General features: G+C 49.9%; 1 protein-coding gene across 1 annotated transcript in view; it reads left to right on the plus strand.

Moving 5' to 3' along the window:
* Positions 1-22,913, plus strand: part of gse1b (Gse1 coiled-coil protein b) — a 70,344-nt gene extending 47,431 nt beyond the window's left edge. Inside the window, exons 5-17 of the mRNA XM_056279389.1 lie at positions 397-563; positions 899-1,099; positions 2,132-2,311; positions 2,469-2,833; positions 3,899-4,229; positions 9,720-10,366; positions 11,511-11,623; positions 11,818-12,082; positions 13,208-13,321; positions 14,105-14,479; positions 16,406-16,744; positions 17,568-17,671; positions 19,992-22,913. Coding sequence (XP_056135364.1) covers positions 397-563; positions 899-1,099; positions 2,132-2,311; positions 2,469-2,833; positions 3,899-4,229; positions 9,720-10,366; positions 11,511-11,623; positions 11,818-12,082; positions 13,208-13,321; positions 14,105-14,479; positions 16,406-16,744; positions 17,568-17,671; positions 19,992-20,132 — 3,342 coding nt within the window. The 3' untranslated portion in view covers positions 20,133-22,913. The remainder of the gene's footprint in view (positions 1-396; positions 564-898; positions 1,100-2,131; positions 2,312-2,468; positions 2,834-3,898; positions 4,230-9,719; positions 10,367-11,510; positions 11,624-11,817; positions 12,083-13,207; positions 13,322-14,104; positions 14,480-16,405; positions 16,745-17,567; positions 17,672-19,991) is intronic.
* Positions 22,914-23,198: the final 285 nt, after the last annotated feature.

A 23,198-nucleotide genomic window follows, 5' to 3' on the forward strand; every position in this document is an offset into this window, starting at 1 on the left:
GTGTGTTGTTATCATCTAGACAGAGGAGAATGTTGGGAATTTTCCTTTGTCTATAGTTCATATCACCCAGCCCTAATAAGGACGGTATATAGAAACATGGAGGCCAGTTGCTGTTCAGCAGCAGCGTTTGTCTCTGAGCGACCCCCCCCCCCCCACTACCCTCCCATTCGGATCTTTCGTTCATAAAGAGTTGTTGAGTAGTCCAGAAGTTTGTATTTATATTTGTATGTAAAAGAGGTGATAGAGGGAAGAGAGAGGAGGGAGGGAGGGAGGCTGCAGCCTCACAGGCCTATTCACCACCCCCCCTTCCCTTCTCACCTCTCCCAGGATGGACAACTGTGTCGGTCTCAGACCCTCTGGAACGATGACTAAGTCTCTCTCTCTCCCTCTCCTTAGGCTGAGTCAGGACCTCGTGGGGCCAGCAGGGAGCGTCTGGGGGCCGAGGGAGTCCTCTCGCAGGAAAAGGGCGGCCCCTCCGTCTCTGCCCACCTCCTGGGAAACCCCTATGCCTTTGGTTTGACCCCGGGTGCTGTCATGCAGGACTCACGCTTCCAGCCACTCAAGTGAGTCACACATTTCTCTCGCCATTCTGGGTTAAATCCACTTCGCCGAGCATTTCGGTTCAGTAAATGATCGTTTATTATTTAAAAGGGGTTTTCCACTTTCTGTAATCGGAGTACCGCTATGTCTTGAATGATATATTAGGAATGTACAGGACTTCGTTTTGGTGGGGCTGGTGCAGTTCAGTATTTATTCGGTATTTAGAGCTGACGGAGTTCTTCACTAGCCATTGACACTGCACAGTTAACTCGAGCTGATGATATCCTTTATCCCCGTCTTTTCCCCGCATTTCTTCCCTGTTTGGTCCTCCCACCTCTTCCCCGTCTCTTGTTTTCAGTCTGCCTAGACAGTTGCCACACGCAGTGCCCCCTGGTGCTGTATCAGAGGAGTACCTCCGTGGTTTCCGGCCGTATGCCACCGCTGAGGACGCCCTGCGCATGCCGTCCTTGCCCCTGGGCCTGGACCCTGCCACTGCAGCTGCCGCAGCTGCCTACTACCATCCAAGCTATCTACCCCACCCCTCTTTCACACCATACAGGTGAGATGAGGACTCTGTTATTCGTTTCCATTTACTCAACAGACGCTTGGTTTTTAGTCCTGCATCATTAGGGAAGAACGGTGGCCCAGTGGTTAGCACTGTTGCCTCACAGCAAGAAGGTCCTGGGTTCGAACCCCAGGCCGTACCAGGTCCTTTCTGTGTGGAGTTTGCATGTTCTCCCCGTGTCTGCATGGGTTTCCTCCGGGTGCTCCAGTTTCCTCCCACCGTCCAAAGACACGCATGTTAGGCTTAATACTCCTGCCTGTGCTCTTGACAGAGGCATGGAGAGCACAGCTGGAGCTAGTCCCAGGGCGGCAGCCCACTGCTCCCAACTACAGTGTGTGTTGGGAGGGGTTAAATGCAGAGGAGGAATTTCCCCATTGGGATCAATAAAGTACATTATCTTATCTTATCTTATCTTATCTTATCTTATCTTATCTTATCTTATCTTATCTTATCTTATCTTATGTAAACTAACATATACAGATATATAGTTTGTGCTGCTACAGGCTCTATGTTGTCAAAATCGTGCCTTGGTGGATAGCTGAAGTTAAATTTTCATTGCCAAATGTCAGGATTTTGTGTGTGCGTGTGTGCACGCACATGTCAAAAGAGGGGTGTTTGTTAGACGGAGCTTGCTTGCTTTGGGCTATGAGGTAGACTGCGTGCCTCCTGGTCTGTCAGCTCAACAGGATCAGAAGACTGGAGCACCCATCACACACCATACTGTAATGGATTTAATGAGGGGATGAGCCAAGGATGTCACACATGCACACACAAACCCACTGACATACACACGCACACACACAAGCATACACACACTTTGGTTAGCTGCTTTGTGGGGATGGAGGTTAGCTGACAAAGACTGTCTCATCCTCGATAGCTTGAAGATCCTGTGATGTACCTCCTCTGGGAGAAGGAGAGACACAGGTTAACGAAGTGGGAGGGGTGACTCTCTCGCTCTCTCCCTCTGTCTCTGGCTCGCTCTCTTTTCTGTTTTTAACTCTCCCTCTCATTCTCCTTCTCTCAAAGGATGGATGACCCATTCTGTCTCACTGCGTTGAGGTCACCTTTCTACCCACTGCCAGGAGGGGGAGCCCTGCCCCCCCTGCACCCGTCCGCAGTTCACATGCACTTGTCAGGCGTCCGCTACCCTGGGGACCTCGCACACCCCTCACTTTCTGCACTGCAATCTGAGAGGCTCTCTGAAAGGTGGAGTAAAATAGCCCTAACACCCCACCCCCATCCCCACGCCATGCACACACGTAGTTTAAAGCCTTGATATTCACAGCACGTGTTGTGATCATGTGCATGTTCCCTCTAATCTCAACCGTTTCTTTCCCGTCTCCCCGCCCTCTGCTCCTCGCAGGCTTCAGCTGGAGGATGAACTGCGGCAGCGAGAGAGGGAGCGCGAACGAGAGCGCGAACGCGAAAAGGAGAGGGAGCGCGAGGCCGAGCGAGAGAAAGAGCGGGAGAGGGAGCGAGAGAGGGAGAGGGAGAGGGAGAAGGAGCTGGAGAGAGAGAGGGAGCGGGAGCGCGAGAGGGAGCGCGAGAGAGAGCGGGAGAAGGAGAGAGAAAGAGAGAGGGAGTTGGAGAGGCAGAAGGAGAGAGCACTGAGGGAGAAGGAGCTGCAGGTTACCAAGGCCATGGAGAGCCACTACCTGGCAGATTTCCATGCCATGAGGGGGCAGGAGGACAGACCCAAGCTGGAGAGACTCACCCCAAATCGGCCTGGTATGAACCCTGCCTCCGCTGGAGATGTCACAAACTGCAAATATAATGCTTCTCAAAATCTTCATTAAAGGAAAATTCCTTTTTTTAAACTTGGTTCTGGCATATCGGTTATGATATCATTTTACTCGTGTTCTCAGATTTACTCATATACTCAGATTTTGGACACGGGACCATCTTTATACACAGCATTACAGTAGCATCTTGCAGGCAACAAAAGCGTCAGACATGGTTCAGCAAATCCAGTTTAACCCACTTAACTGAACCACATGTCTGGAAGTGCGAGTGAAAGTGGAAGTTAATAGTGATCACCCAAAATGTCCAAAATGATCAACAATGGTCCATCGCAGTGCCAAGCTACTCCCTGGTTCAGTGTGCAGGAATGACCAGCCTGTGCTTACTGAAGGTAGCGGTAACTATTGATAAACTACCCGGCCAGCACAACTGGGAAGTAATAGATCATGGGAAATTGTGTACCCAGTCTGAGACACTAGGTTTATTTTATGTTGTTATTGGAAGGACAGGTTTCGCCTCATGTTCGGCTCCCCTGTAAGACACTGTTGTAAAGCTGTGCGCTTTGGTGGTCTCGTGTCCAAATTCTCCAAAATGAAGCCTGGTGAGTAAAATACTGTCATAACCAATATGCACGACGGCAAAAACAACAAAAATTAGACCTAGCTTATAAAAAATGGGAATTTTCCTGTAAAGACCCAATCTGTGATTTATTTGACCACATAAAAATGAGGTATAATTGCATACGTAATTGAACAGTTGGAGTTAGAGATTGAAAATGAGCATTTTGTGTTTTTCTCAACCAGTCGTATCTGAAAATATGGGCCTGTTTCACTCCAATGGTTGCAAACATTGACACAATCTTTTTATAACATCAGAAAACATTATGAGCTCAGATTTAGTTGTAATTTAAGGTCAGTCAATTTGAGAGTGATAGCAGGTTCCAGTCCTATGTTTTATATTCTGGTGTGACCCTTTTGTGTACGTTTGAATTAAGGATTGTTAAGGACTTAACATGTCACCAGAGCACTGAGACTGATGTTCCTGCTTCTCCAGAAAAAACCAAAGAGGCTGCCCTTCCAGCCCCTAAACCAATCCCGCCCGGCCTCCACTCTTCAATGGTCCAATCGCATCATGCCGTCCCAGGCCTGGTCTCCGCCCACGGCCTCTACATGGGGCCCAGTACGGTGGGGGCGGGGCTCCCAGCCAACTTAATGCTCCAAAGGACCAACGAGGAGGAGCGCTGGCTGGCACGGCAACGCAAGCTGCGTCAAGAGAAGGAGGACCGTCAGTACCAGGTGTCTGAGTTCCGCCAGCAGGTTCTGGAGCAGCACTTGGACTTGGGCAGGACAGCTGACGCACCAGAGCACAGGACAGACACACACAGGTGAGAAAATGCATACCAGATGAGTCGAGTCTTGGTAAAGGTATTGCTCTCACTCTTCAGAGAGTTGTCCCCTGTGTTGTCTCGAGTACTATATGTCCACACTAACACGGGCAAATTGCAAAATGCATCTTTTTTTCTCTCCGTTTTGGGCCTTCTATCAGCACTAAGTCACGCTGTCCAAAGTGAAAGAATTTGAAAACAATATGGTATGCACATGCCCGATAGATGAGGCTAGCTTTTTTTCTATTGTTCTGGTGTTTCAGTGCGGACGGCAAACTTTTTGAGAACAATCCAAAAACACTAGTGTGGATGGAAAACCTCCCATCCATTTTTGCCATTAAAATAGCAGTTTCACATTTTTGCAGGTTAGCATGGATGTACTTTGATATATGAGCTTTTGTTTTTGTTTTTGCTTTTTTGTTTTTTTTTTGCACCAGCGCACATGCAATTATGAATAAAGTCCAAGCGTGCAAACTTGTCACCTTCCGGGGAAATTGGTCGTCTTGAATCAAAATTAGGTCACCTACGTGGTTTGTGCAGATCTGCTGAGAAATAATTTGTTGGGGGGGGTGGGTTTCGAGAGCCTGCCTACTCGAAGCGACTAGCATAGAAAGGCAATGGAGTGCGAACATCTGATGCTGTGGATGCGCGTTTGGATGTACGTGCATTGACTGTCAACAAAAGACAGCAGCCAATCAATTTGCTAGTCACAGTACAGCGTGAGCCCAGACCATCGGTCTGAGACCTGCTGTGACGCTGATACAAAGTTGCCATAGGGGTGCATGCCATCCATGAGACTACATAGAAGGCATCAGCTGAAAACTGAATAATACCTGCCAGTCGGAAAGCATGGGGTAAGAGGTCAAATTGGGGGGAACAAGAATTGTTAGCAAGCTAGCTAACATTCTTAAGAGAGGATGTCAGGTACGGGGAGGTGGACCGCACACTCTGTAAGAACATTTGGTCTGCAGGAACCACTGACGAATGCCAGCAGCAAGCAGACTCTGGCTCATGTCTAGATGGTAATCCCCAATTTCTACAACTCTCGCACACTCTCGCACATGTGCAAGGTAAGTGTTAGGTTGAGGTTAGGAGGTAAAAAAAAAAAAGTCCCACAAGAGTTTTGCAAGTCTAGGGTTACCATCTAGACATGACCCCGGAGTCTGCTAGTAAAGCAACGGCAGCAGAGCAAGTGTGGCTGCCAACCATCTGGCAGTTCTCAGGAGACCGAAAGGCAGACGGTTGAAGAGGAGAAGAGGGCAAGGCTGAGACATATGGCAAAACAGCGAAAGCGGGCCCTTGAGATACTGGTCCAGGCCAAGAAGAAAAAATAAGGATAGACCCCTCTAGCCCTGCCCCCCCCCCACCCCCACCAATCCTAAAGTACATGATACTCTTTCATATTGGTAATGTTTCTTCTCCCATTTTAACACTGTTTCCGACACAGAGCGGATAGGAAGAGTAATAATTTTGAAAATAATTGTAATTAGTTGTGTACCTGGTAGGGCCTCCCTTGGTTAATTTTCTTTGTAAATGTGAGCATATCACTAAATATTTGCTCAATCTTGTAATTCTGTTAGCTCGTGACCAGCACCAGAGTAATACTAAAAGACATCAGTAATGAGCATTTAGTAGCTTATTTTAAAAAAAAAAATTCTCCAGGAAGCATACCCCTGGACCCCCCCCCCCCCCCCAGCGGGTCTGTTTTTCTCTGCTCACGCTTCTGTATAACCTTTTTCACCCCTAACCAGTTTGCATGCCTGAAAGACACACATTTGCTGATGTACACATAGTGATGGATGACTGTATCATTCTCAATGGAGAATACACCGATCAGCCAAATCATTAAAACCACTGACAGGTCAGTGAATAACATTGATTATCTCGTTACAATGGGCCCTGTCAAGGGATGGGATATATTAGGCAGCAAATGAACAGTCAGTTGTTGAAGTTGATGTGTTGGAAGCAGGAACAATGGGCAAGCATAAGAACCAGAGCGACTTTGACAAGGGCCAAATTGGGATGGCAAGACGACTGGGTCAGCATCTCCAAAATGGCAGGTCTTGTGGGGTGTTCCTGGTATGCAGTGGTCAGTACCTACCAAAAGTGGTCCAAGGAAGGACGACCGCTGAACTGGCAACAGGGTCATGGGCGCCCAAGTCTCATTGATGCACGTGGGGAGTGAAGGCTAGCCCGTCTGGTCTGATCCCACAGAAGAGCTACTGCAGCTCAAATTGCTGAAAAAGTTAATGCTGGCTATGGTAGACAGGTGTCAGAATACACAGTGCATCTCAGCATGCTGCGTATGGGGCTGTGTAGCTGCAGACCGGTCAAAGTGCCAATGGTGACCCCTGTCCACCCCCGAAAGCACCTACAGTGAGCATGTGAGCATCAAAACTGGACCATGGAGCAGTGGAAGAAGGTGGCCTGCTCTGATGAATGACGTTTTCTTTTACATCATGTGGACGACCAGGTGTGTGTGCACGTTAAACTGGGGAAGAGATGGCACCAGGATGCACTATGGGAAGAAAGCAAGCCGGCGGAGGCAGTGTGATGCTCTGGGAAATGTTCTGCAGGGAAACCTTGGGTCCTGGCATTCATGTGGATGTTGTACCACCTACCTAGGCATTGTTGCAGAGCCCTTCATGACAGTGGTATTGCCTGATGGCAGTGGCTGCAGGTGGTTTTAATGTTTTGGCTGATCGGTGTAATATTATCACTATAATTATGTGGAATTGTGCATCATATCAATATATATCACAATATCTGCTTTCATATGCAACGCTGCCATGTTGGTGTTTTTTTGGCTCCCCCCCCCACCCACCCTTTTTTTTCCTCCCCAATTGTATTTGGCCAATTACTCGATTTTCCGAGCCGTCCCGGTCGCTGCTCCACCCCCTCTGCCGATCCAGGGAGGGCTGCAGACTACCACGTGCCTCCTCCGATGCATGTGGAGTCGCCAGCCGCTTCTTTTCACCTGACACAGTGAGGAGTTTCGGCAGGGGGATGTAGCGCGTGGGAGGATCACGCCAGTTCCCCCTCCCCCCCGAACAGGCGCCCCCAACCGACCAGAGGAGGCGCTAGCGCAACGACCAGGACGACACACGGCTTCCCACCCGCAGACACGACCAACTGTGTCTGTAGGGACGACCGACCAAGCCAGACGTAACACGGGGATTCGAACCGCCGATCCCTGTGTTGGAAGGCAGCGGAAGAGACCGCGATGCCTCCCGGACGCCCCCCCAAAGCTGGCATGTTTAAGAATCCAACTGAGGTCCATCACTTTGAGCTGTTTTGATGATGTATGATATCAAATCAAAATTATTTTTCAAATGATGCTCCCTCAAATATTCAAGACCTCATTTTGTGAGAAACTTCAGTTCATATATAGTCTCATTGTCATTAATTTGACAACAATATCGTGCGCTTGTCTCATGATCATAAGTCTTGTTTAAATGAATTTTGGCTAAACCGGAAAAGAAGTCTTAAAACAAGAACGTTGATTTAAAATAATCATTTTTAAGAGTAAATATCTTGAACCAAGTGCAATAACCATGAACAAAAAACTGCACTTTCGGGCGGCCGGGCGGCGTGGTGGTCTACTCTGTTGCCTACCAACACTGGGATCGCCGCTTCGAATCCCCCTGTTGCCTCCGGCTTGGTCGGGCGTCCTTACAGACACAGTTGGCTGTGTCTGGTGGGTGGGTAGCCAGATGTGGGTATGTGTCCTGATCGCTGCACTAGCCCCTCCTCTGGTCGATTGGGGAGCTTGGTCGGGGGGGGGGGGGGGCTGGGGGAATAGCGTGATCCTCCCACGGGCTACCTTCCCCTGGCGAAACTCCTCACTGTCGGGTGAAAAGAAGCGGCTGGGAGGAGGCATGTGGTAGTCTGCAGCCCTCCCTGGGTCGGCAGAGGGGGTGGAGCAGCGACCGGGACGGCTCGGGAGAGTGGGGTCGCTGGCTGGGAGAAAAAGGGGGAGGGGGGAAAGGTGCACTCTCTTGAAACATTCTACCAGCAACATCTTGAGATAAGTGTTATGAGACTTCAAACAAGTTGTGTTGGTAAGCTTGTCGTTGTTATGTATGTTCCTCGTGTGATGTTTTCCTCTCTTCACCCCAACACAATACCCCCGATAGACGACGCACAAATATACCGAATCACTCTCCAACCCCGTGCACCCAACCTATTCTAGGTGTGGTTCGAGGTGGTTCTGTCACTGCCGTCCTAAACGGGACGGCTGTCTGTTCTGACCAGCGCCAGAAGTCTTGTTTTTCAGGCTGGGCCGGGGGGGAAAGACGAACCCTGTCCCGAGGCGTCGCGTCCCCCCTCTATTTCTGTCCCTGCCGCCTTGCAGTTGCGACGCGGAGACGAACAGCCTGCCCTCCTATGTTTAGGTGTGGGTCCGGGGTGTAAAGCGGGGGCCCCGATTAACGGCGTGGCGTGTGTAGCTGGATGAGTATTTCCAAACAGGCGGCGGCGAGTGTGGTGGCTAAGCTACACAAAGGCTAATTCTCAGATAATCCTCTCAACCTTGCACAGCGTAACCCCCCTACTTACCCTCCTCTGTCACCGTGTGCATGCAGGCACGCGCGTGCGATTCCGAGGTGAGGTCGAGTTTAATCGTTGGGGTTAATACTGAGCTGGTAGCACGGCAGAGATACACACATCTGCTTCTATCAGTAACCCAACAGTGTAATCATAGCCCACAGGCTGCAGATCGCAGATAATGCACGTACACACACACACACACGTACACACACACACACACACACACACACACACACACAACTTGGAAGCCTAGATAATCTGATTGGCAGGGCGTTGTGCGCCACTGTCAGGTTCCATTTGGAACGAAGGTATGGGCAGTAACTTTGTCCATTTTGCCCCCCAGTCACTATTTTCCTTTTTTTCTCGTCCTTCTTTCCATCTCTTCTTACCTGTTTACATTGCATCCGTCAGCTATTCTCTCTGTTCGTCGTGAAGCCCCCCCCCCCCCCTTGCTGGGATATCGCCCCCCCCCCCCCCCGTGTCGTCCCCGTTTATGTCTGCTTGTCTGTCAGGAGGACCCGTCGTCTCACCTCGCCTCTCTCCTACCGGACCGTTCTTTCAACTCGCTTTCTTTGCTACCCCTGTGTTAGTGGTGTGTGATGTGTGTGTATGTCTCTTGAGTGTGTGTCTGCGCTTACATGCGTGCGTGCCATACTAGAACAGATCAAAGGCAGCGCTGCATGTCTGGAGGATAGTGTGTTGCCTTGGCCCCCGTCCTCTCTCTTCTCTGGGCCACTCTGCGTGGGCCTGATAACGCCGCCTCGCACAAACACACAAACCCCGTAGCCAGATATGCAGAGGGAAGGGAATGAGACAAAGTGGCATCCATACCTTCAGGTGGTCCTGCATTGTGCGTTCGGTGAGGAATCGGCGGTGAAGGCATCGGTTGTGTGCGCCTAAGAGCCGAGCATGACATCTGCGTGTCCTCTTCTCTCCCCACAGATCCATACCAAATCACCATGAACCAGGGAACCGGGACCTCCACCCTCACCTGGGTGCCCCGCCGCCTCTCATATCCCCTAAACCTCCCCAACCGCTCCGTGAACACCACCCTCCACCTCCCACTACCCTTTGGAACCCCGCCTCCCTCATTGACACCTCCACGGAGTCCAGACGTAACCACGAGCCCTCCGGGGTCGGCCATTACGAGCTCAGTCGCCTGCCCCAAGGGCCAGCCAAACACGAAGACGGCACCCGGAGGAGAGACGGGGGAGCCATGGAGAAGTACCCCCCGCTGAGAGGTCCCCCTGGCCTGCCCGAGCCCAGCACCTTCCTCGCTGAGCTGGAGAAATCCACCCAGTCCTTCTTCAGCCAGCAGAGGGTGTCTTTGTCCCTGCCCAGCCAGTACGGGGAGCTGGGGGGAGCCGTGAAGAGCACGGCCGGGCTGAAGGGCTACCAGGTCCCCCAGGGGCCTAGCAGACACGGTCAGGGGTCAGGGATGATTACAGCAGCAGGGATGGGGCAGGTGGCAGCCCTGGGAATGGGAGCAGACATAGCTCTGATCTACGATGAGTTCCTCCAGCAGCACCGCAGGCCCGTCAGTAAGCTGGACTTGGAGGAAAAGAGGAGGGCGGAGGCCAGGGAGAAAGGTACACTGGCTACAGGCATACCACTATACAGCTTAGGGGCGAATAATTGTTTCAAAATATGTTATCGGGATGGGGAAAGATATCGAAATGGTGACCGATATGTCGCACTGATAGGATGACATTTATTATGAGCTGACCGCGATGACAGGTTTAATGGGAAGATGGGCTGTGCTACAGCCTGAAATATATTTGATATTTACAAAAGAAAATATTTCAGGTTAAACGGTACTTTACAGGGAAGCTTTAGGGGATCAACCTGTTGTACAAATGCAAGCAGGAAAAGAGTTGAGAATGTGTCGTCCATTTAAGTTGAAGTAGTTTGTGCTCATCTCCTTCAGGGAATGGAGACACTGGGAACAGTGTCGTGTTTAGGAAATAATGAGGACCGGTACCAGTAAAGCAGTGTTTTTCAGATGTCTGCATCTACACCAAGCAGTCAAGTTAAAGTGTAATAATAAGTAAACTCCACTGCTTGAAACTAAGACACACGGTCATTTTGCAGTGAAGTGAAAACTATCAGAATCTGCTGGACAGACCAAGGAAACTGTCAGTTGATGGGTATCAGTCAGATTTCCTATATCGGCCATCCTTATACCTTCTGCTGTGTGTACATGTTTGGGAAATCATTCATGTTTTAGAAAACAATAAGTATGGGCGTCCGGGTGGCGTGGCGGTCTATTCCGTCGCCTACCAACACGGGGATCGGCGGTTCGAATCCCCGTGTTACCTCCGGCTTGGTCGGGCGTCCCTACAGACACAATTTGCCGTGCCTGCGGGTGGGAAGCCGGATGTGGGTATGTGTCCTGGTCGTTGCAACTAGCGCCCTCTATGGTTGGTCAGGGCGCCTGTGGGGGGGAATAGCGTGATCCTCCTACGTCCCCCTGGTGAAACAGCAGGGGGGGGAGCAGACGTGTGGTAGTCTGCAGCCCTCCCTGGATCAGCAGACGGGGTGGAGCAGCGACCGCGACGGCTCAGAAGAGTCGGGTAATTGGCCAAGTACAATTGGGGAGAAAATCCCCCCCCCCAAAAAAAAAAACAATCAGTATGAGAAGATGTAAAAAAAATATGTTGCAAACGTAGTTGAGTGGGATTAACTGGTTTATATGATGGCGGAGGTGTTGATAGTGAGCTGTGTCTGATGCAGGTTACTACTATGAGCTGGATGACTCATATGATGAGAGTGATGAAGAGGAGGTGAGAGCCCACCTCAGGAGGGTCACGGAGCAGCCGCCACTCAAACTGGATGACTCCACAGAGGTAAAGCGCGTGCACCCACCTATCAACATGCACATTCATTTTTCTATGTGCACGCTCATGCACGCAAAAGACATACAAATGTAACACAATTCCAGTAAGATGGTCGATTGCCCTCTCTCTCTCTCTCTCTCTCTCTCTCTCTCTCTCTCTCTCTCTCTCTCTCTCTCTCTCTCTCTCTCTCTCTCGTCATCCAGAAACTGGACTTCCTGGGAGTGTTCAGCTTGACCACAGTGGCGCGGCGTGAGGAGCTGGTGCAGCAGAAGAGGAGGAAGAGGAGGAGGATGCTTAGGGAGCGCAGCCCCTCGCCCCCCACCGTGCATTCGAAACGGACTCCTCCCCCGCCCCCGCTGAGCACACGCTTCACCCCCGAGGAGATGGACCGAGCGCCCGAACTGGAGGACAAGAAGCGCTTCCTCACCATGTTCAGCCTGTGTCACGTCACTATGCAGCAGAGAAGAGGTAACGCGCCCAAGACGCCACAGATGACGCCACTGCCTCTGGCTCGCCCCCTGTTGGAGGCCGTGAACTCATTTAGACAAGGCACTAAATTCCACATCACACCTCCTAATCAGCTGCTCAGGAAGTGACACTTTAAACCGTGGATTATTACATCAAAAGAGTCTACACACTGTACATAATGTCAGCAAAGAGAAAAATACCTTGATTTTTAACTGTAAAAGTATGATGATAGTCCTGTTTCGGTATTTCCCGCTGTTTCGAAAACCCACACCCACTACAGCAACATCTCTTCTTGATATTGCTTTGCATATTCATTCAGCACCCTCAGAGTTTCTTGTTCCCATTTCATACAACAGCCAGCTAACTCCTCAAGACCACTGAGCTCTGCGTGCCTAACATGCACTACCGTCTCATTTGCATATCGATCCGCCCCGAAGGAAATCGCGTAGGGTCAACCAACAGTCATATGAACCTCCAACCACCCTTTATTATATGTGGCACATATTTCACGAGCAGCATGCACATTACGCTCAGTGGTGCTCCATTGCCGAGTACAGGAATCTGTACTCGGCAATGTTACAGCATGTGGACACACACACACACACACACACACACACACACACACACACACACACACACACACACACTGAGGCACTGGGAGAGGCAGCAGTGGGTTTACACTGATCCTTGTCTAATCCATATGATTTACCTTGTGCTGCCTACAGATGGCAACGCACAGCCTCCCACGCTGTCAGGAGAACCTCAAACACACACACACACACACAGACACACACACACACACATAGTACACACGCTTCACACACATAGTACACACGCTTCACACAGAGATAGTGAAGAGATAGTGTTGTGCTTATGGAGCAGTGGATTAGGCACATACAGCCAGAGCTCAATATAGAGAGTACAGAACAAGTGACAGCAATGCTCTCTCTCTCTCTTTCTCTCTCTCTCTCTCTCTCTTTCTCTCTCTCTCTCTCTCTCTTTCTCTCTCTCTCTCTCTCTCTCTCGCTCTCGCTCTCGCTCTCGCTCTCTCTCTCTCTCTCTCTCTCTCTCTCTCTCTCGCTCTCGCTCTCGCTCTCGCTCTCGCTCTCTCTCTCTCTCTCTCAGATAATGAAAGAGTGGTGGAACTTCTTCAGGCCATTAAGGAAAAGAATGTAACCTTGGACACCATAAGACATGCCCCCCACCCTCTATGTAAGAGCCCCTCAGCACAGACCCCAGGTGAGACACACACACACACCCATCGTCCCTGCCCGTTGTAACTAGTAGTTGTCTGTTGCCACCGGTGGGTTTGGACAGAGGTAGGGATGCAGTTGTCGTGAAAGTCAGATGTATTTATTACAACGCAGACATACACACCATACCCAGAGTGGACAGAGTCCCACACAGATCTGGCCAGCCGAAGAGCTTCCCCCGCTCTTCCCTGGCACACATCGCGCCCCTCCTTCCTGTCCCCGGCCCCGCTCCCTCGCGGTATCGGCCAGCCAGCAGCGGCCCTGCCTGGCGCACGGTACTATCTGTGGCAAACGCAGGAACTCCCCATCCGTGCCCACAACCCAGCACGCCGCGGAGGAGCGCTGGGTTGTGCCCACAGCCCAGCGCTCCCTCGTGGCTTCAGTCTGCTCCGGCTCTCCTTCATCCTCCGTCTCCGCCCACGCCAGCCTGCTGTCCCTCTCGTCTGTCTGGTCCGCCTGTATTCGCCTCCGCCCAGCGTGGCAGTGGTGGTGGTGGTGAGGCTCCAGCTGCCATGCTGGTCAAAGAGTCTGCCCGGTGGTGGCTTGGCGAGGAGGATAAAGGCTCCTCAATCGGCTCACCTCAGGTGTGTGTCGTCCCCCCCCCCCCGCTGGCACTAACAAGCCCCACTGCCACGGTGGTGTCTTTGTCCTCTGTGAATCTTATTCAGATGAGAGCAGTTTATTTAAAGTGAGTTGAGCATTTCTTATTGCTCCACGTAGTGGTAAGGTGGATCTTGACTCTGACTAACATATGTTCACATGATCACAGATGCTGCTTCTGCTCAGCCTCCCATTGAGTCAGAGGACCAGCTCAGTGCCAGACCGCACAGCCCATCCTTACATTGCCCACCTTCCCCCGGTGGCCACCCAAAACACCTCGCGGACACATTAAGACCAAAGGAACCCCCACATTCAGCTGTCTTTCCAGACAAGGCCCGGGGTCCCAGTGAGGGATCCCTGTCCAAGAGGAGCTCCAGCCTGCTCAACAGCCTGCGCCCCCCACTGCCACTGCAGCCTAAAGAGGGCCTCTCCAGCATCAACGGTCGCACCAAACCCTGGGACAGCTTCACGCCTGAAGAGTTTGCCCAGCAGTTCCACGAGTCAGTGCTTCAGTCCACGCAGAAGGCGCTGCAGAAACACAAAGGTAGGCCACGGGGCTATCCTCAACTAAAGTAGATCTTGTTTGACTACATATGTTATGTCTCCTGTGGAGCTTGTCTGATGTGGTATGCAGATAAGGCTAGAAGAAATCTGTATATGTGAGTGATTGCGCTATGACACAAAAGAGACACAAGAGGGAGCCAGAGGTCAATATCAATAAGGTGCCTACTGCTGACAGAGTTGAAAACTGGGAAAAGACACGTACCTGTACAAACAGGCCGCTGAGTGTACATAAAGTACACCGAAAGCATATCAAACCCATTTCATAGACCGCGTTTCCCATTATGTTTTCCACACAGATTGCAAAATGGAGTCTTTTATGCGTCTTTATCTAATGTTTGGACAATTTCCCTCCATCAGTTAATATGTTTTATAATGTCTTTGCTGTCTTTTGAAGATGAGTTTTAAAGATGAATATAATCGATATATCACTGGACCTCTCCAGCAAGCCTCTCAAAAGTTGCCTCCATTTCCCCCGCAACCCAGCGTAAAATAGTGTTCTGTGTGAAACTGACAAGTCGAGGCTTCTTTTTGTGTGTGTGTGTGTGTGTGTGTGTGTGACAGCGTACACTTGCAAATGAAACGACAGGTCCATGTGGACATTAAAAAAAAACGACTTCTCTGCAGAAGAATCACACAAGTCAACATGCTTTACATGCTCACTGAAAAAAACAGAACTGACCGCCTCATCGAAACAATCTTGGTCGACCGAGCATTCCACAGGGCGACCAGCTGGGGTCAGCACGAGTAGGTCAACACCCTCCAAAAGTATCTCAGATAGGGTGTCTCGGTACCTCAACCAGCTAAGTGGGCGGCACGGTGGCCCAGTGGTTGGTGCTGTCGCCTCACAGCAAGAAGGTCCTGGGTTCGAACCCCGGGGTTGTCCAACCTTGGGGGGGGGTCATCCCAGGTCGTCCTCTGTGTTGAGTTTGCATGTTCCCCCCGTGTCTGCGGTGAGGTTTTCTCCGGGTGCTCCGGTTTCCTCCCACCACCAAAAAGACATGCATGTTAGAGTTAGTACTCTGTCTGTGCCCCTGAGCAAGGCATGGCAAGACGAACTGGAGTTGGTCCCCGGGCGCTGCACGGCAGCTGCCCACTGCTACACAGCTAGGATGGGTTAAATGCATAGGAAGAATTGCCCCAAGGGGACTCATAAAGTAGTAAAAAAAAAAAGAAAAAAGTGTGCATGATTTGGGTTTAGACCTGGCAACAGCATTCTGGGCCTTGTGACTTCATACTGAAACCCTACCATCCCAGGTGAAAAGAAAATCCAATCTTATTATTATTATTATTATTATTATTATTGTAAGGATTAAAACATCATAGTTGTTACAGGGAAATTTTGCTTTCATTGTTGTGGATTTCTGTCAATCTTGGATGTTACCAGAATTTATAGAAGCAAAAAAAACCTTCAAATCCACCCAATACTGGCCGAGAAAAGGCCATTTTTCCGCTTACTGTCAAATTCTGCCCAGAATTCATTGTAAACACTGTGGCCGCGGATCCAACCCCTCCGCTTGTACTGTTGCTCCATTTCGCACAACTCCTTATCGTTGCACTCTGGCTCGTAAAAGTACAGTTGTACAGTAGACTCCACCAATAGTCATGAAACCTGTCCTCCTCCATCACGCCCCCTACTGTTACACCTCAGCGGACTATTTCTCCTTTTCAAATTTTACTTTGTAAAATGACCATAATCTAAGTAAAGGAGTCCATAGCTGAATGTGTATCGTTGGCAACTGTTCCTGGTTGGATGACGCCACAGCGCTCCCCAGAGACACAGGGCAAGTAGACAGATGGTGCCATACTATAGTGAGCCGACCCATAATTTTGAGCTCAAGTTTAAAAACTGCAAATTTGTGCTTTAACAATCTTTGCGCCCACCGCTTTGCTCTGTGTTTGTCCATAGGTGGCGCCACAGGGATGTCGGAGTCCTCCCATCTCCAGGACGCCTCTGTTCATTACAACATTCCAGAGCTGCAGGGCACTCCCAGCCGGCTGGCCCATTCACACACACAGACTCACTCACACATACATCCTGTTCCCCACCCGCTCGCACACACTCACCCCCAGCCCAACGGGCAGCACTTCCCTCTGCCTCCGCACCGGGACGGCCTGGGAACGAGGGACGACCTGTCTGGCCCGGAGGACTCGGACGAGGAAGAGGATGAGGAGGAAGAGGAGGCGCCTGCACCGAAATGGCAAGGAATTGAAGCCGTATTTGAAGCCTATCAGGAATATATTGAAGGTATGCGGATGCGTTGAACATGCAGTGTGATGGGGTACGATGGGGCCACCTTTGAAAATCTTTCAACCCTCATTTTTTGATGGTTTTTCTTCCTTCTTTTTTTTTAAAATTGGTATTAATGTGTCCTGTATGCACTGAGTGATTTCCATTACCCCCGAGTCAATGAACCCCAGCCAGTACACACAGAGTAGTTAGAAAGTATATGTGCCGGCATCCAGGTAGCATAGCGGTCTATTCCATTGCCTACCAACACGGGGATCACCGGTTCGAATCCCCGTGTTACCTCCAGCTTGGTCGGGCATTCCTACAGACACAATTGGCCGGGTCTGCGGGTGGGAAGCCGGATGTGGGTATGTGTCCTGGTCGCTGCACTAGCGCCTCCTCTGGTCGATCCGGACACCTGTTCGGGGGGGAGGGGGAATTGCGTGATCCTCCCACGTGCTACGTCCCCCTGGTGAAACTCCTCACTGTCAGGTGAAAAGAAGCGGCTGGCGACTCCACATGTATCGGAGGAGGCACGTGGTAGTTTGCAGCCCTCCTCGGTTCAGCAGGGAGGGTGGAGCAGTGACCGGGACGGCTCGGAAGAGTGGGGTAATTGGCCAAGTACAATTGGGAGAGTAAAAGAGCGGGGGGGGGGGGGGTATTTAAGTTGAGTTAAGTGATGCCACATTCTAGTTGCCTGTTGCAGAATATTTTTCAGTATTTGCTCTTTAGGCAGCAAAGAAGTCACTGGTCATTTCCCTCAGACTCACTCTGATCTCTACCACTACCCCTTCTCTCCTCTGCCGTCCTCTTTTCTCTCTCCTTCTGTGGCGTTTCTCAGAGCAAAGTATGGAGCGACAAGTGTTACAGAGCCAGTGTCGAAGGCTCGAAGCTCAGAACTACAACCTCGGTCTGACCGCCGAGCAGCTGTCTCATAGTATGGGGGTAAGAAACACTCGTCCATCCGTGGCTAGCATAGTACCTGTGAATCCCTGTGTTGGCCCTCTTGCTATCTCAGTGGTTCCCAAACGTTTTCAGTCGGGCCCTCCTTGGGTACGTGCAAACATTTTGGGGGGGTCCTCTGCAGCCCACTCCCCACCCATCTTGATAGAATGAGTTGCAATTAATACAAAAGCATTTCTGCCTATAGATAATAATGCAACTATCGTTCATACTCTTTCAGTGTATTCAAGATTCGACACAAGTGCAATTGATATGGCCGATAATTCCCTGCCACAGTGAAATAAATAATTGGAAAACTAATGATAACGTTTGCGTTCTCCTGTTTACGTTAGATATGCATTAGAAAAGCATGCATTTTTAATCCATTCGCTTCTGCTTGAACATCTTTTGCACGCCCACAGTTTGGGAACCACTGTATCTGTCTCACTCTTTTTTTTTTGGTCCTTGCAGCAACACACAGAATGCATATCTTCGCATTATATATAGAATACAGATGAGGGGTGGAGCCAAGATATTGGTTTGCGATTAAATAAGTAATTCTCAAGCGGTGTTAATTTTGTCAACATTTTTTTTTCTTTTTGCAAATAAGAATTGTTTGAAAACCCTTTCTTTCATGACCATGATGAAATGAGTGAATAACTCCTTGAAAACGAAAACTGCAACAAAATCCCTCTTTAATTTCCCTTGATGAAATGCGGCCGCACAAATGTGAGTGCTGTAAGGACAGGCATCTGAATCCTGAAGATCACGGGGGCTGCAGGAAGGCACCACTGCCAGAGTTTGCTCTGCTTTATCCAATTAAATCCGCTCTGCAAAATCCGTGCTGTTAGTGCATCCGTGTAACTGGTGGAAGATGATCCTGTTCTCCGCCGAGCTGATCGCATTGACATGCCTCTCGTCCTGATCAGAGTCAAATAAAGCTCATTTACCCGATTTCCCCTCGGGGATGAATAAGGTGTTTCTGCTTCTGATTCTGATTTAAAGCTCGGTTGATCTGCTAATGGTTGTAGAGTCGGGAGAAAACACCTGTAACAGTATCCTGCTGACAACATAAAGCCCTCTGACTCCTGAGGAAAACGTCTGTGACTAGAACTAGACTCAAACCTAACTAAACCAAAGATAGAATAACGTTCCTCAACACAGTGATCGCCGGTTCGAAACCCCTGTGTTACCTCCGGCTTGGTCGGGCGTCCTTACAGACACAATTGGCCGTGTCTGTGGGTGGGAAGCCGGATGTGTACGTGTCCTGGTCACTGCACTGGCGCCTCCTCTGGTCGGTCGGGGCGCCTGTTCGGGGGGGGAATAGTGTGATCCTCCTATGTCTCCCTGGAAAAACTCCTCACTGTCAGGTGAAAAGAAGCAGCTGGTGACTCCACGTGTATTGGAGGAGGCATGTGGTAGTCTGCAGCCCTCCCCGGATCAGCAGAGGGGGTGGAGCAGTGACCGGGACAGCTGGTCACAGCTATGTCTCCCTGTAGCAGATTACATCAAGAAAAAAAAAATATCGGTGTCCAGGTAGCGTGGCGGTCTAATCCATTGCCTACCAACACGGGGATCGCCGGTTCGAAGCCCCGTGTTACCTCCGGCTTGGTCAGGTGTACCTACAGACACAATTGGCCGTGTCTGTGGGTGGGAAGCCGGATGTGGGTATGTGTCCTGGTCACTGCACTAGTGCCCCCTCTGGTGGGTCGGGGCGTCTGTTCAGGGGGGAGGGGGAAACTGGGGGGGATAGCGTGATCCTCCCACACGCTATATCCCCCTGGCGAAACGCCTCACTGTCAGGTGAAAAGAAGCGGCTGACAACGCCACATGTATGGGAGGAGACATATGGTAGTCTTTAGCCCTCCCCAGATCGGCAGAGGGGGTGGAGCAGCGACCCGGATGGCTCGGAAGAGTGGGGTGATTGGAAAAAGTACAATTGAGGAGAAAAGGGGGGGGGGTCCAAGAAAAAAATCATTATCACTTTATTTCTGTTGGCCAAAACTGAGATTAGGACAAGTCATTCAGGTCATTTTGTCACAAGTAAGTAAATCAAGAGTCACGGCTGTCCAAGTCTTCTTTATTTTCAAGTTGAGTCTGAAGTCATCAAACGTGTGAGTCGAGTCAGACTCAAGTCGAAGTCCCAGTGACTGGGGTCCACACCTCTGATACAGAATGTAGAGTATATTCCTGCTGCCCCGTCATAGATGAACATTTAGATTGAGGAATGCCTACTTGGTCATTTCTGCCATTTTGTGTGACCGATACCGAGCTCTGGTGTGTGTCTGACTCTCCTCCTGTGCTGCCCTCCCTCTTTCTTTAGGAGCTAATGTCCCAGAGACAGAAGCTGGCGGTGGAAAGGGAGAAGCTGCAGGCAGAGCTGGAGCACTTCAGGAAGTGTTTGACGTTGCCACAGACACACTGGCCTAGAGGCAGCCACTACAAGGGCTACCCTCCCAGGTGACCCTGTCCGGCTGACTTGCTGGCCCTAGGGCCCCGGCCACCTCCCCTCTCGGACTGATACCCAGAGTTTATTTTTCATGGCCTTGTTTACATGGGTCCATGGAGGAGCAGATGGCTGGCTCGGACGGATGGAGGGACGGATGGGAGAGAGGACCATACAATGAAGGACAGGCTGTCTTTGGATTGTGGCTGGTCAGAGATGGTGCCACAAGCCACTTATATGTCTGCCAACCAAGCCAACCCTGGGATCAGATAGAGCTCTGGGCAGGAGTAACTGAAGACGAACACACACACGCACACATATATACACACAGTCGTACACAGACACAAGTCACTCATATATGTGTAATGGTGCCCTTCTTCGGTTCCCTGCTACTTCCTCCTGTTTAGCTTCTGCCACCCCTCACAGCCACAACCACGCAGACAATCCCGCCAACGGGGGAGCCGCCGCTCCCTCGGGAGGCACGCGATCAAGTGACTTGAACGCTCCACATCACCAAACCAATGCCGATGGCTCTGGCCAGCCAGACTGATCTCATCGCTGTGGCTGAATGAGCCTTTGAACTGGAAATGCACTTATAGAAGAAGAACCTGAAGAACTACCTGGTGGTACTGTGTTATGACAAAGAACTGTTGAGAATTAGGGAAGAGCTAAGAAAAATGCACATTTTTGGAAAGAGTAAAGGAAATGTTTTATTTCAAAATAGAAAATTTGAGAATAAAAATTTTAAAAGGTGCTTCAGCCTTGTATTGTACATAATATGAAGACTAAAAAGAATTTTGTATGTTTTTATTACTTTAATCATTGTTCTTTCAAAAGAAAAAAAGCCTGCCATTTTTATATATATATATATGTATGTGTATGTATATATATATATATATATATATGTTTGATGCTTTTTGGATGGGTATTAAAAGCCTTGCTTTTAGTGTTTGTACTGCTGCTGGCCAGAACAGCTCATTCAGAAGTGTGTAATAAAGAAAGGGGGGCGGGGGGGCGGGGGCACGCCACACTCCTTTACTCTCCTCTCCCTCTTCTTCTGCACTCTGCAGCTGCAACCCAGCTCGTCCCTATTCCTCTGGCCTCTGTGCTCAGCCAAGCTTTCCTAGAGGTCCATGGTACATAGCTCTCGCCTGTCTTCTCATGCCCCATCTGCTCCTGTTGAAATGGCCACTTCAACCCTGTTGGACCTCCTCTGCTCGGCGGTGGTTCCCCTTGCCTCCTGACAGAGAGTCTTATCGCTCCTGGTTTGACAAGTTAGCCGGTGGTTTACTCGCACAAAAAGAGGTGATTGACAGCCTCGTTGACATCTTTAGGATTCGTGCCACCGTACTTGGTGCGTGAGCCGGGAGGTATTTCAGGAAAGCTGATTGACTCGTGCCCTTTTTGCATTGCCATCCTAATTAAGGGAGTCTCACCCAATAAGACAGGAACAGACACACACTCAAGCAGTCAGATAAAGGGTCTTTTGATCACATTGTCTCATTTTTTTATGGACCTTATACTACCGCTGGACCTTTACGTCCCACTATAAATCACATTATGTAGCAGTGGACTACCAAACATCAGAACAGTTTGCAAATTACATCTGAAAAGGTTAAATCCCTTTGCAGCAGCCATAAAAAGAAAACTGTGCCAAAATGATAGGCGTATAGTATGCCGTGTACAACTATTATGGATTAAAGTTGCAATTTGGTAGCCAACATTTGAATAAGAATGGCCAACTTCAAACTCTTGTATGATTTTGTTTACTTCGGTATCAGTTTGGTGCAACGCAGCTCCCTGCATTTCCCCAATTTAAAAACCAGTCAGTGACTTGTTCTGATTTGCCAAGATATTACAAGCGATATAGACTGGAAGTGTTGCTTTTAGTAGTCCCACGCAGAACTTCTTTACTGTGTGCGGACACAAGCACATCTGCAGTCGCATTGCCCCTGCTGAGCTGGACATCCCTGCCTTAACCCCCTCAGTCTTATGGGCCGGCCTGTCCGTTTATCCCTCAGCCCCCGGCAGCTCCATCCGGTCTGTTTGAACGGGTTTGGGTTCAGAGCTGGAGCACGACGTCTTAGGTTTCGAATCACATTCAAGCCTTACACTTATCTGTGTGCGGCGTCCTGGTCTACAGATCGCCGGTGTGACCGGACCGGAGGTCACTTCCACTGGGCGTGGGATGGGAGGTGTGAGGGATACTGATAGTTTAGAGGCCCCGTTGATTGAAATGAGGATTTTTATCAACCTGTTTTTTTTTTACTACCTTATTTAAAGTTACAATCCTGAAGGTTTACATGCAAAACAAATGTCAATTTTGCTCCTTTCTACAGCCGGCGTCTTTAAGGCAATAGGTAATCCATCAATTTCCAAATCACACACGCTTTTCAATTTCCAAATCACAAACGCTTTTTCTCATTTTAATGCTTTCTGTGTGGTAGGACTTGAAAAGTGGATGTGAAAATTACTATGGCGCATAGTGTTTTTCTTCTTCACCGCCGCGGCCAAATATAGAGAGGGGAAAGGGTGTTTAGACGGAGCCGGTAGAGAAGGCCTTTACCAAAAGCTAACACCCACTCTCAGTGTTTTGTTTTTGTTTTTTTTGTCCCCCTTTGGCCTGACGGGTAACACACCGATGACTTCTTTTTTTTTCCCAACTAGATCTCTGAGATCTTGAACGGTCCAACACCAACGGAGTTACCCTTATCATCGTCAGTTACCTTTAATTTAAACAAAAACAGCAGTCTGCAAGACTCTGGCTTTTAACACTCCACTGATCAAGGATTTTCATTCTGCAACTCTCACATTGATTTTTTTTTCCACAAAAAAAGGCTATACTTTCACATGCCTCTTTGAGAAGTGCATAATTGAAGTCAGGATGGGGGGGGGGGACATGGAATTGGACTTTTACTCGTACATTTCAAAGATCTTATTTCATTGCGGGACCGCTGCATAAACAGGGCCCCGGCGGGCCGTCTCAGAAGGTCGGAGGGACGCCAGGTTTAATTGGACGTTTTCACAGAGCAGAGCAGAGAGCACAGCCTTGCCGTTTGCTGGGGAGCACTCCCGCTGAGGTTA

The sequence above is a fragment of the Lampris incognitus genome, chromosome 4, assembly GCF_029633865.1.
Source record: "Lampris incognitus isolate fLamInc1 chromosome 4, fLamInc1.hap2, whole genome shotgun sequence".
In the NCBI taxonomy this organism is placed as follows: Eukaryota; Metazoa; Chordata; class Actinopteri; order Lampriformes; family Lampridae; genus Lampris; species Lampris incognitus.